At 46.3% G+C, this 13459-nt stretch overlaps 1 protein-coding gene across 1 annotated transcript in view; it reads left to right on the top strand.

Moving 5' to 3' along the window:
- Positions 1-13459, top strand: part of FAM171A1 (family with sequence similarity 171 member A1) — a 718266-nt gene that overhangs the window by 412801 nt on the left and 292006 nt on the right. Inside the window, exon 4 of the mRNA XM_069648403.1 lies at positions 13008-13166. Coding sequence (XP_069504504.1) covers positions 13008-13166 — 159 coding nt within the window. The remainder of the gene's footprint in view (positions 1-13007; positions 13167-13459) is intronic.

Raw genomic sequence — 13459 nt, 5'->3', positions numbered from 1 at the left:
CAGAGATCTGAATACCGGAGACAGTGCTGGAGGGAGCTCTCTGTGAAAGATTGCGTCAGGTGGTAATGTGTTACCCCATCATCCCAGCGGCCCTGAACACGAATGGGGAGTGGAGGCTGGCAGCCCCAGTGAGGTGAGGTGTGCCATGTGAGGGGAGCGTAGTCTCCTGCTTCGAGTGCACTGATGGGGGCGCCTATGGAACAGCACACACCCAAAATGGATTCTTTAGTGGTCATCGCCACCCTTCCACCTGCCCTATATGCTTGTTGCCCTGCAGGCCTTCCTCCCTAGCACCTGACTGGGTGATGCTGTGCAAGGCTACCTCTTGTATGTGGGGCTGGGAGGCACAGGATCACAGGAGTGTCTTTCCTGGTATATTGGCAGTGGCAATACCCTGGTCTGTGATAATTGATGGGGAATATCGCTACTTGACACAGTATTGCCAGGAGTCCCTGTTGCCGGGCAGGTGCAGCAGAGTCCTGCTGCGTGTTTTTTATTTTTTATTTTTTTTCCCCTGGAGAAACATTAATTCAAGCTCAATAACGAGGTACAGCACAGGAGATTGGGAAATGTAGCTTACAGCCACCCGAAAAGGAGACTGGGCACGATCCCTCTAAGATGTGGGTATTTGCTACCAGCCTGTGGCCGGTTCCAAGAGGGCCATGGAGAATCCAAAAAACAGGCAAAGATTGATCGCTTCAGTGTCAAAAAGTGCAAATTTGAGTACGTTTGTGAGCCCCCTGCTTAAAGGTTCTCCCGCCTGGAAGATAACCAAAGAATTAGACACCGTCATAGAATAAGATAATCACATAGATATATTTATTTTGCATCAAACAAAACACTTGAGCGGAGAGCAGCGACAACAGTTGTTTCGCTAGGGCTCTCTGGCTTACTTGCAATCGTTCTCCATTTAAATACTATTTTTGCAGATGCGTTTGCATGATATGTAAATAACACAGGGTCCTTGAAAGGTGACTTCACTGACCGGGTGAAAGAAAGTTCGGTGAGTAATTATAGTGAAATACGAATAGACATGCAGTGAGAAGGCTCAACATGTGTTCTTTTTCGATACTTGGCCTGAGCTCGGGGGGGGGGGAGGGAGAAGGAGGGGGGAGTGTCACCACCTGCTGGTATTTGTGCGTGCTATTTTGACTGCAAGCTATTTCCTACCTTGAGAGCAGCGCCTGCAACTTAAAACACACACACAGAGGTAATTTGGAAAGCTGTTTGTGGACCACGGCACAATTGTTGTGTGACATTTTATCAAAGAAAAGAGAAAACTGGTATTAATTTCATGTAGATTTCCACAACCAAGTCAGGAACCACCCTCATGGCCATTCCTGAACAGCTGGGGGGCGGGGTCTGTGGCCATAGATCTCACCATGCTGAACCATACCCTGTTGGCACTGTAAAATAGCACGGACACTTTGGGCCAGAAGATTGATAGCCTCACTTGCAATGTGGATATATCTGTGGTGGAAGAAGCTGTGTGGGTGCATGTCTGAAGCGGCACAGGAAATTTGCGAGCGGGGAGGGTAAACTAGCGAAACTGCAGAGTGAAGTTGACGTGCTTCAACAGGGCATGAAGAAGGTAATCGCTAGGAATGATGACCTGGAAGGTAGATCCTGGCGAAAGAACTTGCACATCATAGGAGTACCTGAAACAACTGCGATCGACAGAATTGACATTTGTGTAACGTTTGCTATTCGAGGGGCTTGGCAACACAACGGTCTCCTATTGTTCATGGTCGAGCGAGCACACCGATCATTGGCTCCAAAGCTGACGCTGGGAGCCCCTGAGCAGCTAGTTGCTCACATAATCAGTTACCGGGATAGAGATGTGCTGTTGGGAGCTGCTCGAGAGAAGGGTGAGCTGAAATATGCATCATCGATTATCAAGATCTTTCCTGATTTCAGTCCCCAGGTTCAGGAGTTGAGAAAAGCATTTCTTGAAGCAAAAGGTATGCTTCACAGATGCAGAGTGCGCAAATTGAGTCATGTAAAATGGGGGAGGAGGCAATCTTTTTTCGGTGACCCGAAAGCAGCAGAACCATTCACTAAGGAACTGGCAGCCTAATCCCTTAAACAACAATCTCCCCCTCCATTAAGTGGGTACAGCTATACTAAGGCCACTGCCCTCAATGCTCTTGGCCATTCACCCAGGGTAGGCCTGGACAATAATCAGATGACTGGGTTTCATATTCGCCGTATCGACAGCTATATGAAGGAGCAGCCGGTGCATTAACTGCTGTTCAGAACTACTGTTGGGGGTCTATGGGAGGGGAGATGAACAATGCCGGTATGTTTTGGTTTCCGGTGTGGGGCAGGGGGGGGGGTACTGTTAATGGGGTGTTTCTTTGGACACAGTGTACTTTATACTTAACAAGATGCCCGATTGTTGGGAGAGGCGATGCTAATCGTTACTGCTCACTCATTGTAAATTAAAGTGAACACAGGATCCATTGAGTCTGGGTCCATAGACAGCCAGGGTGATGCTGGATAGTCCTGTCGTGGAACATGAGGGGCATAACAAATGTCCAATGAATTGCTGGGACTGAAGGTGGTGCTGGTCATTGTTTATGCCCTGAATGTAGATACACTGGTATTCTTGTGTATATGCGCTAGCCACCTACACAAATATGAGGGATGCAAAACAATATGGGTGGGGGATTTTAATATAGCGCTCACTTGACATGGATAGTCAACTCTGGGCAGAGGCATGTCCCAAGGCCAGTGTTAACTTGGGGAGAGAGTGCAGAATATCATGGATTGGTCGATGCGTGGAGACTTATATATCCCCTAAAGAGGGAATATACTTTCTACTCCAGTGTGTACAACTCTGCGTTCCATATAGACTATATTATGGCCAACATGGGCATCTTGTGGAATTGGAATAAATGTGAGCTATTACCCGGGACACTTTCTGACCATTCCCCAGTCCTTTTAACAGTTGATGGGGCCATACTGGGGCCTAGGCCCCCTAGACTGAGATTTCAAAAACCGGGCATTGAGTGAAACGGTGTTCAGGGTGGAGATGGCCCAGGATATTGAACATCATAATAATGACTTGATTGCCAATGTTAACACAATCTAAAAGGCATTTAAGGTATGCATTAGGGGTAGCTGTATGTCCGAAGAGGAGGGTATATTGAAATATTTGAGGGCACGGCTGGGACGTCTCAAGGCTGAAATTAAGTGATTGGTGCTTGAATAGGCAGAACTGGGGGGAGGGAAATGCTTCACAGCATCTGCTGGAGGCAAAACGGGAATTTACTGAAATACAATCTAATGAGGTTAAATATTTGACAGGACCGGCAGTAGCTAGGGCATGTGGAGAGGGGGGCTGTCTAAGCAGAACTCTAGCTTGGACTAGCTGAAAGGAACAGAAATATATGGATATTGTGGCAATAGAAGGGGTGTGTGGTGCGAGTTTGTGAGCTAATGAAACAATCAACAATGTCTTTAAAAACTATTATGACACTCTGGGCCTGATTCATGGAGCATTTTCCTATGGGATTGCACCATTAGAAAATGCTTCCATGAATCAGGCCCTATGTATAGTACACTATTGGAAGACCAACCTCACAGAGATGCGCTCTTTCATCGAGCTTGTGGTGCTAGGGTGGTTGACTCGTAAGTGACTTTACTTCTCAAGCTTCACCCTGGCTTCGGATGAAATCAAGAAAGTGGTGCTATCGGTGCCCAATAAGAAGAGTTCTATAAGGAATATGCGGACGAACTGGCCCCAAATCTGTAATCGATGGAGTATGCATATAAAACTGGCAGTTTCCCGGAATCAACTCGTTCAGCGCTCATTAGTGTTATTAAGGACCAATAAGGACCCTGCAGGATTCAAGTCCTATCGACCACTGTCGCTGGTAATACCAATAATAAGATATTGGCACAAGTATTAGCAAATCAACTGTGTGCGGATGGGCCTTTAATCGCCTGCACCCACACAGGCTCACTGCTTAAGAAGTGAGTACACGGTTGAACATAAAGCAAGTTTACTTTACAAAGCTCTGGGGAGCGGTTAGATGGTCTTGCAGGACCAAACTAACCAAAGGCTCAACAATACCACATCAGTTCACATCTTTTACACAGTTTCAACAGTTAAAACACTCCCAAATACATTTCATAAAACAGTTAATCCACCCCAAACATGATTGGACAGAAACCTCTTCAAAGAAATCCCATCTGTTCCCCATTCTTCAATATTCCTTGGCCAGTCTTATCTTGATATTCATTTTCAGATCATATTCAGAACAAACCTCTTAGGATTTGTCCGTTTTAGGTCATGTCAGTACGTGGTTAAACATTGTTATTGCAACATAATTCATTACTAGCAATAACTGGCCTAGGGCCTTTAACTTTAAGTGTGATTGCACATGGTCCGCTTACATATTTTAGCAAATACGAGGAATAAACAATCTTTTTGAACTACTGATTACGATCTCAACTACCTCAGACTCCTTGTGTTTCTGAAGACATTCTAATGTATTCAACCACTACTCTATAGCATACAGCCTCTGGTTTTGGCCTGTAAAAACAATTAACCGCCGGACACCCTGGCCACGGGCCCCATTTTTATTACCAGCCCAAACACATGATCAACCCCCTCTACGTGACTTCAATACAATGAGCCAGATAACATCTGTTAACCTTGCGGAACTCTTAAATCATAAGACTTTGTCCTGTTTGCAAGCTGACCATCTTACTGGATGACTCCTTTCCATCGCCGAATGGCCCTGCTACTTAAAATTCATGTGCAGCAGCTAACCGCAAAGGTTAGTTACTGATTTACTAATTTTCTGTTGTCTGAAAACCTGAGCAAGTTAATTTAAAAGTCAAAATGCATTTTGCAAGAGAGCCCCTACTACCATGTTTTTTTTTGCAAAGCACCCCGTGTGTAGATTGTGTTCATGTTGCATTTGCAGTTTTAATATTGTATCTTTCTGCATTCGTGAAGATCTAATATGTATTAATTCTTAACAGTAAAACTTAAAAGTAATACATCCCATCCATAATTAACTGCACTCGATACATATGAATTTGCAACATTTTGCACAGTTCGCTGCCACCCCCTGTCATCAATACTGGAGAGGGTCCCAAGAATGCCCCTCCTCATCCCCAGGAACATGACGGCATGAAGAGCCAGGAACGCTCGAAGTCACCCATCTTATGTCAGACGAACACGAAGTGCACCACCGGCTGACACACACACGGAAAAGTATCTCCTCAGGCAGCCCTACAGACCTGATCTAGTACATATCTTTACAGTTATAGGGGAATCCACAGAGGTTTTAGAGTGGAATACCCTAATGGACAGTCTTGATTAAGCACCAAGAAGCCATTATGCTGACATCATTAGAGACACCACGACATAGCAGCGTTGGTCATGAAGCACACTCGCAGCCCTGCACCACATTACACAAACATGCATGCGCATAAACGAAGAATATACACAGTTCTATAGTTGGAGGACGGATACATGTACATACTGTCAAAGCTTTATTATTTTTTCACTAGCCAAATGCATTTACTCAAATCCAAGGCAACAAGAGATCCTGAGCAAATATGCAGATGTTTATGACAAATAACCCTATGGAACTACAGCCGTATATATGGAGACTGGTAGGACGATGTGTGACTAATGTATAGGTTACCTGGTATAACACAAGCATGTAGAAATCATATTATAAGTCTAGGAAAAATTACAGGAGTCCTCAAGCCACAGAACACGTGACAAGTGGAACTGTCTCATGCTGCACGGAGTGCGAAGCAAGCTCACAGTCAAGGTTGGAGATAAACAGTCACATTCCAAACTCTAGATGACAAAGGACCAGCTGCAGAAGAATTTAATAAATCCTCATAAATGCAGGCTCAAGAGCTCGATTTTGTGGCCTGCAAGCACATGATGCAGCCAAACTAGACTATGGGCATTCGCCCGTGGTGGCAAAGGAGAGCCGATCCCTGCAACCCGCACGAAGAATGAAACAAGTGTTGCAACGTGGAGATGCATTCTCATAGGCAAAGGTGGTACATCACCAGATACAATACAAACAGACGTTTCAGATCACCTTGAAGAGGTGCACAGAGAGCTGAGAACCAAATGGAGTCCCAGGCCTGGGGAGATCAGCTCTAGCCAATCACGAAATAGAAAAATCGGGGGTGGATGGCAAGGGGCAAAGAACCAATGGTAAGCCTACTACTCTGCAACAATGTAATAGTTTGTTTCTTGGGGACAGGCCAGCCACCTGACATACAAGGACCAGTAGAATAACCTCTATAGGGTACAGCCATAAGGTATACCACTCTTAGCGCACAATCCGCACCTGGGATAGGTTTTTGCAGAAGGGCCTGAGGTGATGATGCAAAGTCATCACAAAATCTGGGAGCATGCAATGCAAAGTTGAGAAGTACTGGAGAATCTTGACTGTCTTGTATGATCCCTGTTGGTTTTCTAACAACATAACCGGCTTATTTGTAAAGTGCACTTTCACCCCCCGAAGGGGCATCTTGGCACTAATAACAGATGTTTATTGTTACCCAACTTAATGGTACTCATTGTGTCGACCTCGGAAGGATGAGGGGATGAGTGGACCTGCTGAGATTCTAACCTGTGATCATGAGGTCAAAAACAGGTCCCTTTTAGTGGATGCATTAGTCCACTGAGCCACAGACCCGGGGGGTATGTTTGTGTTATGTCCCTGTTGGTTTTTTGTAATAAACCACAGTTCTTACTTGCAGTTGGCTGAGTCCTCCATTGATTCTGGGGAAGGGAGTTGGGACCCTTGAGAGTCGGTGGAGCCCCAGACGACCTCTGGCATACCAGGGAACCATCCCAACAATATGGTGCATGCATCATGAACCCCTTGCAACCATAGGCACCCTTCCTGACCCCCGCCCCCCAACATTTGCTCCCGCATATGCCATCTCTGATGCTGCCAGACCAGACAGGCTTCATGGCAGGCAGATCAACTCAGAATAACTTGAGGAGACTGTTTGCCCTCTTGCATAACATCAATGTGGCTGTCCCTCCGGTGATCTCTTCTCTGGGCGTGGAGAAGTTATTTGACTGTCAATTGGCCATTCCTCTTTGAAGTACTACGGACGATGGGCTCAGACAATCCCTATTTGCAGTGGATCAAACTATTGTACACAGTGCTGAAGGCAATGGTGCTGACAAAGTTCAGTCAAGAGCCATATCACCCTCACGTGGGATGAGGCGGGGTTGTCCGCTGTCTCCCCTGCTCTTTGCTCTAGCTATAGAACCATTTCATGTTATATTCGAGTGTACTATGGGCATAGGGGAATCAAAATGTACTTGCAGATTAGTATTGTATCTTTGTATGCGGACAATATGCTCCTGTGCGTTAAAGAGCCCGAGCATAACCTACCAGAAGTAATGGTAGATGTACAACGATTTGGTTAGTGGTCAGGATTGAAAATCAATTGGGATACATCTGAGATAATGACTTTGACTCAGAGAACCACGTGAGAGGACACTCTGACCAATTTCAAGTGGTGTCCTACAGGCATTAAATACCTGGGCATATTGGTCGCACAGATCCTGCAGCATTGTACATTGAGGATTATGTCAAATTACTGGATATATTGGAAACCAAGGTGAATGCTTGGATGAATCTTGCAATATCACAAGCGGCAAGAATATAATTTGCTAAAATGGTGATGGCGCTAAAAATACTCTGTAAATTCAATAATGCCCCGATTCAATAATGCCCCATTTCTCACCCGCATATTTTTGGCATTGGGTCAAAAGCATGAAGTTGGCATGGACTGGGGGACAACGTAGAATAGCTTATGATATCCTCACAAAGCCATATGAGAGAGGGGGATTAGATTATCCCAATTTATTTACATATTAATTAGCAGGCAGGTGCAATATGTGACATTGTGGTGGTCTCTGTCTACATAGCTTTCCACATGTTGGGATTTTGAGGGCCACAACACACTGACAACTTGAAGTCTATTCTCTGGGGCAAACATTTTGAGAGAGGGGCGGTGGGAGTGCAACCAGTAGAAACCTCCTATGCTTGGGACCGAATTGCGAAATTGGTTGGCTAAAGACTCCCTGAAATTCTCTTTATGAGGTAAGGGGGATTGATATCACTTTTGAGAGGGTGTTCCAGGCACATTTTAAGGGTTTGGGGGGGTACATACATTGCAGGATATCTTCTTTGAGGGGCAGTTAATTACTATAGATCAACTCAAAGAACGTGGGCCTGAAATGCAGTAACTCTATTTCTATATCCTACATTTAAATATGTTATAAAAACACACATCCCGAGCCTCCCAGGGGAGCTTGTCCATCACCGATAGTCCAATACATAATCGAACCGCCTAGATATAGCTAAATGATCTTGTCCATCTATCGGATGATTAAAACTTTACGGGTAGAGTTTGAAGGTAAAGCAAGGGGCATTTCGGAGGGATCCCAAGATAAGACAATTACGGACCAGAAGTGGAAGATTGCTTGTATGCAAACTAGGAAAATATCTCTTGGCTACAACTTCATTCTTATTACCCAGAGGCCATCCGAGTGTGGCAAATGTATCTACCAATCTTCCGATTTGATGCACTTAACATGGCAGTGTAAGGGTGTACACAACTTCTGCTGACAGGTTATGGAGGACATGGTGGGTTTTAGAGGCACCCATGAACTGGCTGCATGAGAGCTTCGCGGGAAGGAGCAGAGACATGTAGACTTCTAACCATGGCATCGGTCATAGCCAGATCATTGATAGCTAGGTCCTGGTATAGGGGACAGTCACCTACACGTAGACGGTGGTTGAACATCCTGTCCGACTGCGGAAGGAGTCCCAATATGTGTTGACGCTGCCTGAGCAAAATAGACCCAAAGGCATATGGGCCTCTTTGAGATGTTTTTTGGCTTGAGGCTCTTCCAAGTGTACACCTGGCAGCTCCGCAGGGAGTGGTCTCCAAAGGATGGAGGCTGGGATGAGCAACCATACGACTAAGAGCAGATAACTCTCCAGCAAGTATCCTGTGTAGGGACTCCGGTGGATATGGTGTCCCAAGAGAGGGGGTAAATAATGCTTCAAACACTACGCATTGATGTGGGAAGGTTGACAAAAAGCATATGGGCAATGACTAGTATTTATTAGTGAAGTGACTTCATATGCTCTATCTCTGCTGGACTAACTGTTACACTGTGCTGTTGTCGTTATTTGAAACTAAGTTAATGAAAAATAATAAATGCAAAAAGAAAAAGCACAGAGGGTCTTGCCCGACAATAATTGACCGCGTTACCCAGTAATTATAACGAATAGAAAACAGAATGCATGAAAAACGAAAACATTTTTCTAAAAAAAAAACGTTATATGGATTTGGCGTTAGGGGTTAAAACGGGGGGAGTTTGGAGTAGGTTTAAAAGCATCGGTAAATGGAAGGTTTGGAGGAGACTCCCCCAAATAAAATGTTATTAAAGTTTCATTATTAATTTATTCTCTGTAATTTCATTCGTTAAAATCACAACCATTGACCGCATCGGGTGTGGGGTAAAGAGAGGTTTTGGAGGAGGGCAAGATCTAAGATTGGGCGGCTTCGTTGTTAGCGGAAGAGGCTTTTCCCATTCCCTAATGTTTGTGAGGCATCCAAATTTGAGATGATTTGTAAGGCCTTTGTGGATAATGGATTGAGGAGGTGATAGTTCCCTTCCCTTCCCTGCAATGCTCAATGTGCTGAGGGGCATGAAGCCTTCATCAAAGATTCTAGATGCCCCTTTAGAGTGATTGTGGAATGAGACGCAGGAATCTGAGGCAGATCCAGAAGGGTCCGCCTGAGCAAACAGCTGCTGATGTTCCTGGGGAGTGAATTGGTGAATTGTTCATTGACCTGGTGCAAAGGCTTGAGAGTGGGCAATGTACCTTTGCTAGGTTTTGTTCTGTATGGCGATTTTGGGGTCCATCCTTTTTGCCTGGTTGCATTCTCAGTCTTACTAGAGCATTACTTTTGGCCGGGGGTGGGCTGGTTTGAGCATGACGTTTGGTATTGGTTTCTACCCTATTTGTTTTTCTGTGAATGGTGAGATTTGGAATGACGATGGAATGTTTGATCATAGAATGAATACCATGTAATAGTGCTTGGCTTGGGGGCCGTCGGTCCGCTCCCTCCAATGCGCACTCGCATTCGGAGGAAGCTGCACTGTGCTTCCCAGTGTACCTGCCTCCATCTAGCTGTGCTTGGCTGCCACCACCTCTCTGATCCCGGCCACTGCCCACCTGGAACTTGCGTCTTCTCTCTGCATCTCTGGGACTCTGGCGTATGGTCAGTGCTGGAAATGGGCCAGAACAAGACAGGGTGCTGCTCCAGCAAGACAAGTCCTGTTAGAGCACCACTGTGTCCCCAGACCCATGGGCTTGCCCATAACACTCACAGATTCTCTGAAGCCACTTTATCGCACTGACTTGCAACCCCTTGCTTCAACAAGCAGGTGGCTTTCAGAAGTTCCTGCAGTGCTGCCAAGTCTCTAACTGGTATATATGTCCTGCTACAGACATTTTTTTTCTTAGGGTGCCCAATAAAATAAGGTCTGATCAATAAAAACTGCAGAGGCCCACTTCCTTCATTCTCTCTAAAGAGTTTCTTACTGAATCACTAAGACATGTTTCAAATTTAAAATTGTGGTCATTATATGTTACCATAATGCCCTTTGCTTTTATGCAAATCGCCAGGATTGGATTCTGTGAAGATACTTTATTGTGTGACAGCCTGGGGCCTTGGCCCTCCTCCCTGCATCCCTTCTCTCCATGGACCGCCCCTCCAAGGATGAGAGGGTTCCCCCAGTAGATTTCCCCTCCCGATTTCCAGCACTGCCTATGGTGTCATCTGTGGGTTGGAGCAGCATGGCACTGATCCTGAGAACCCTTTCCGCATTCCCATGGTGTCCCTCTGAGTTTGGGTGATGATTCCCTTTTTAATAAGGCGCATGATCAAAGGGGGTGACATAGTTTTTGTTTTCCTTCGTTACTTAATCCCACAAACTCCATTAGCACCCCGAGTGTGATGCTAGGGTGCTAATAGTGTTAAAGGTTTTGTACGAACCCTCACCGACCATAAACCCTAGTGGAGGCTCATGCTGTGCGCTGGCATGTCCTCTCTGGCTAGCATTTTTTTTTTATTTATTGGATATTTGTAAGGTGCCTATACAACCAATGGTGTTTCAATGTGCCACAAGTCAAGGGACGGGGGGGGGGTTCGGGAGAGGGTTAACAATGACAGTCCTACTAGGCCTTGTGACATTCAGTTAATGCAAGTGCAGTAACAAAAAGTGGGGTGGGGAGTGCAATTTGCGCAAAATGCGAGTTGCTAGGATAGGAAGTGGAGTGCAGGGCAAGAGGAGAGTGCAATTGAAAGGGGGGTGGTGGAGGGAGGGAAGAGTGCCACAGGGCTAGGCAATTCTTATGGTGAGGTCAAGTGGGCAAGTGCCAGGGATTGCATGGGGTGAGGGTACACATGCAAAGTGCGTGAACTAGGTGGGGGGGGGGCTGGTGACCTGTAGAACTCAGAGGGAGACCAGGCAGCCAGTCACTGCGACAGACTGGGGTGTTGGCACTGGAGGGGGGATGAGTAAGAGGATAGGAGGGACTTGAGGCACTTCTGGAACTTAAGGCGATCCAGCTTAAGCCTGAGAGGGGCAGGGAGACAATTCCAGAGCAAGGCTTCTGCATAGGAGGAAGATCTAACACCCATTCTCTGCTTAGAGAAGTGTCTGATCTGCAGAGAGTTGGAGCTAGAAGACCAAAGGGCTCTAGCAGGGAGGTATTTAGGGAGAGAGAGTTCGATGTAGCATGGTCCCAGGCCCCTGAAAGCCTTGTGGATGATGCAGAGGGTCTTGAACCTGATCCTAACAGCAACCGGGAGCCAGTGGAGAGATTTTAGGGCTGGGGAGATGCAGTCCCTAGGCTTGAGTCTTGCAGTCCTGTCCTGGATTAGTTTAAGGGGGCAAAGGAAGATTGAGGAAGAGGCTGTTGCAGTAGTCCAGCCTAGAGGACTAGAGCTCTGGAGACATTGAGTTTCTGGGGGAAGGTGAGGAAAGGGAGAATGCCTCTGAGCAGGTGCAGCTGATAATGGGCCTTCTTTGTAAGGTCCGCGATGTGAGGAGAGAAGGAGAGAGAGGAGTCACAGATGACTCCAAGGTTTTTGCCTCACAAAAGTGAGGAGAGGGGACCCAGAGGGAAGGAGCGAGCAGGGGTCCTAATGAGAAGGATTTCAGTCTTACTGGCATTAAGGCAGAGATCATTGGCAGCACACCATGCCTGAATAGCAGTCATGCAGTCGGGGATGAGAGAGGAGGAAGAGGAGGCAGTGGGAAACTTGAAGAGCTATGTGTCCCTGTATAACACTGTAAATGAGAGGAGGAGGCTACAGTCTGCTTTATGGGACCAATAACTGTGTTCATTTCTACCACGCTGCAGCACAGCAGGTTATTAATGCATTCTATGGCACATTGCTCAATGTTCTATACCTAACAAAAGGGGGGCCGTGAGTTGGCAGTGTCTTGAAGCTGTCTGCGTTGTATCCTTCACTAACATCTAAATGTTGGTGAGTGGTAATTGAGTTGCAGTTGGACGTTTGTGAGCTTATCTTCGCCAAGTTATGATACTAATACATGTAAACCTCCTCCTACAGTTGCATCAAAGTACTGTGAAACTGCCACCAAACTGTTCATCTTATTTTATTGAAAATATCAGTATGACGTTTGTATACCGTAAAACCCATTGAATGCAGCCTGGGTGCTAAAACGAGCAATACAAATCAACTGTTTTGGATTAATGGCCCTGGACTGTAATTGCACAAAGGGCAGTATAGAGCCTATGCTCCAGTGTCACGAAGGTGCTTCATTTTAGAGGCTCCGTTGTAGGAAAGACGCACCCCTCGCCCCCGTGTGCTCTTGTTTACAGTGTGTCCTTTCTCCCTGCTACTTAATGGAATATATGTCCTTTTTTTCTGTATTTGTTTAGGCTCGCGGATACAGCCTCGAATTCACTTCCAGAGAAGAGCCCTGAACCTGCCTGGAAATTCCACCTACAACGACCTGACCGCCTTTCTAACCGCAGCCAACTCCCCCTGGGAAGTGGACAGTTTCCCCTATTTACAAGGACTGGATGGAAATGGAACAGGTACGGCCATGAGCCGGATGTTACGCTCTCATTCCGCGGTTTCCATTCCTGGCTGTACTCCAGAATGTATCGCGTTGCATTTTTGTGATCGTTGCATGTTTGATGCATTCACGGGTGGTGATTTCACAAGCGACGTGCAAATGCTTCATTCATCCTCCTACTCAAGAGACATTAGGGAGTTGTAGCCCTGGTGGGGAGGCCTGTAACAGGTGTTCGGGTCCCGTGGCGCAGAAGCAAAGATCCGAGCGGTGGGAGCCTGGGGGAGTAAAGGCTGGTAACACCTGCCGCAGCAC

This window comes from Ambystoma mexicanum, chromosome 2q (assembly GCF_040938575.1).
Source record: "Ambystoma mexicanum isolate Mex_15411 chromosome 2q, UKY_AmexF1_1, whole genome shotgun sequence".
NCBI classification, from domain to species: Eukaryota; Metazoa; Chordata; class Amphibia; order Caudata; family Ambystomatidae; genus Ambystoma; species Ambystoma mexicanum.
This window is presented reverse-complemented; position numbering and strand designations above follow the sequence as displayed.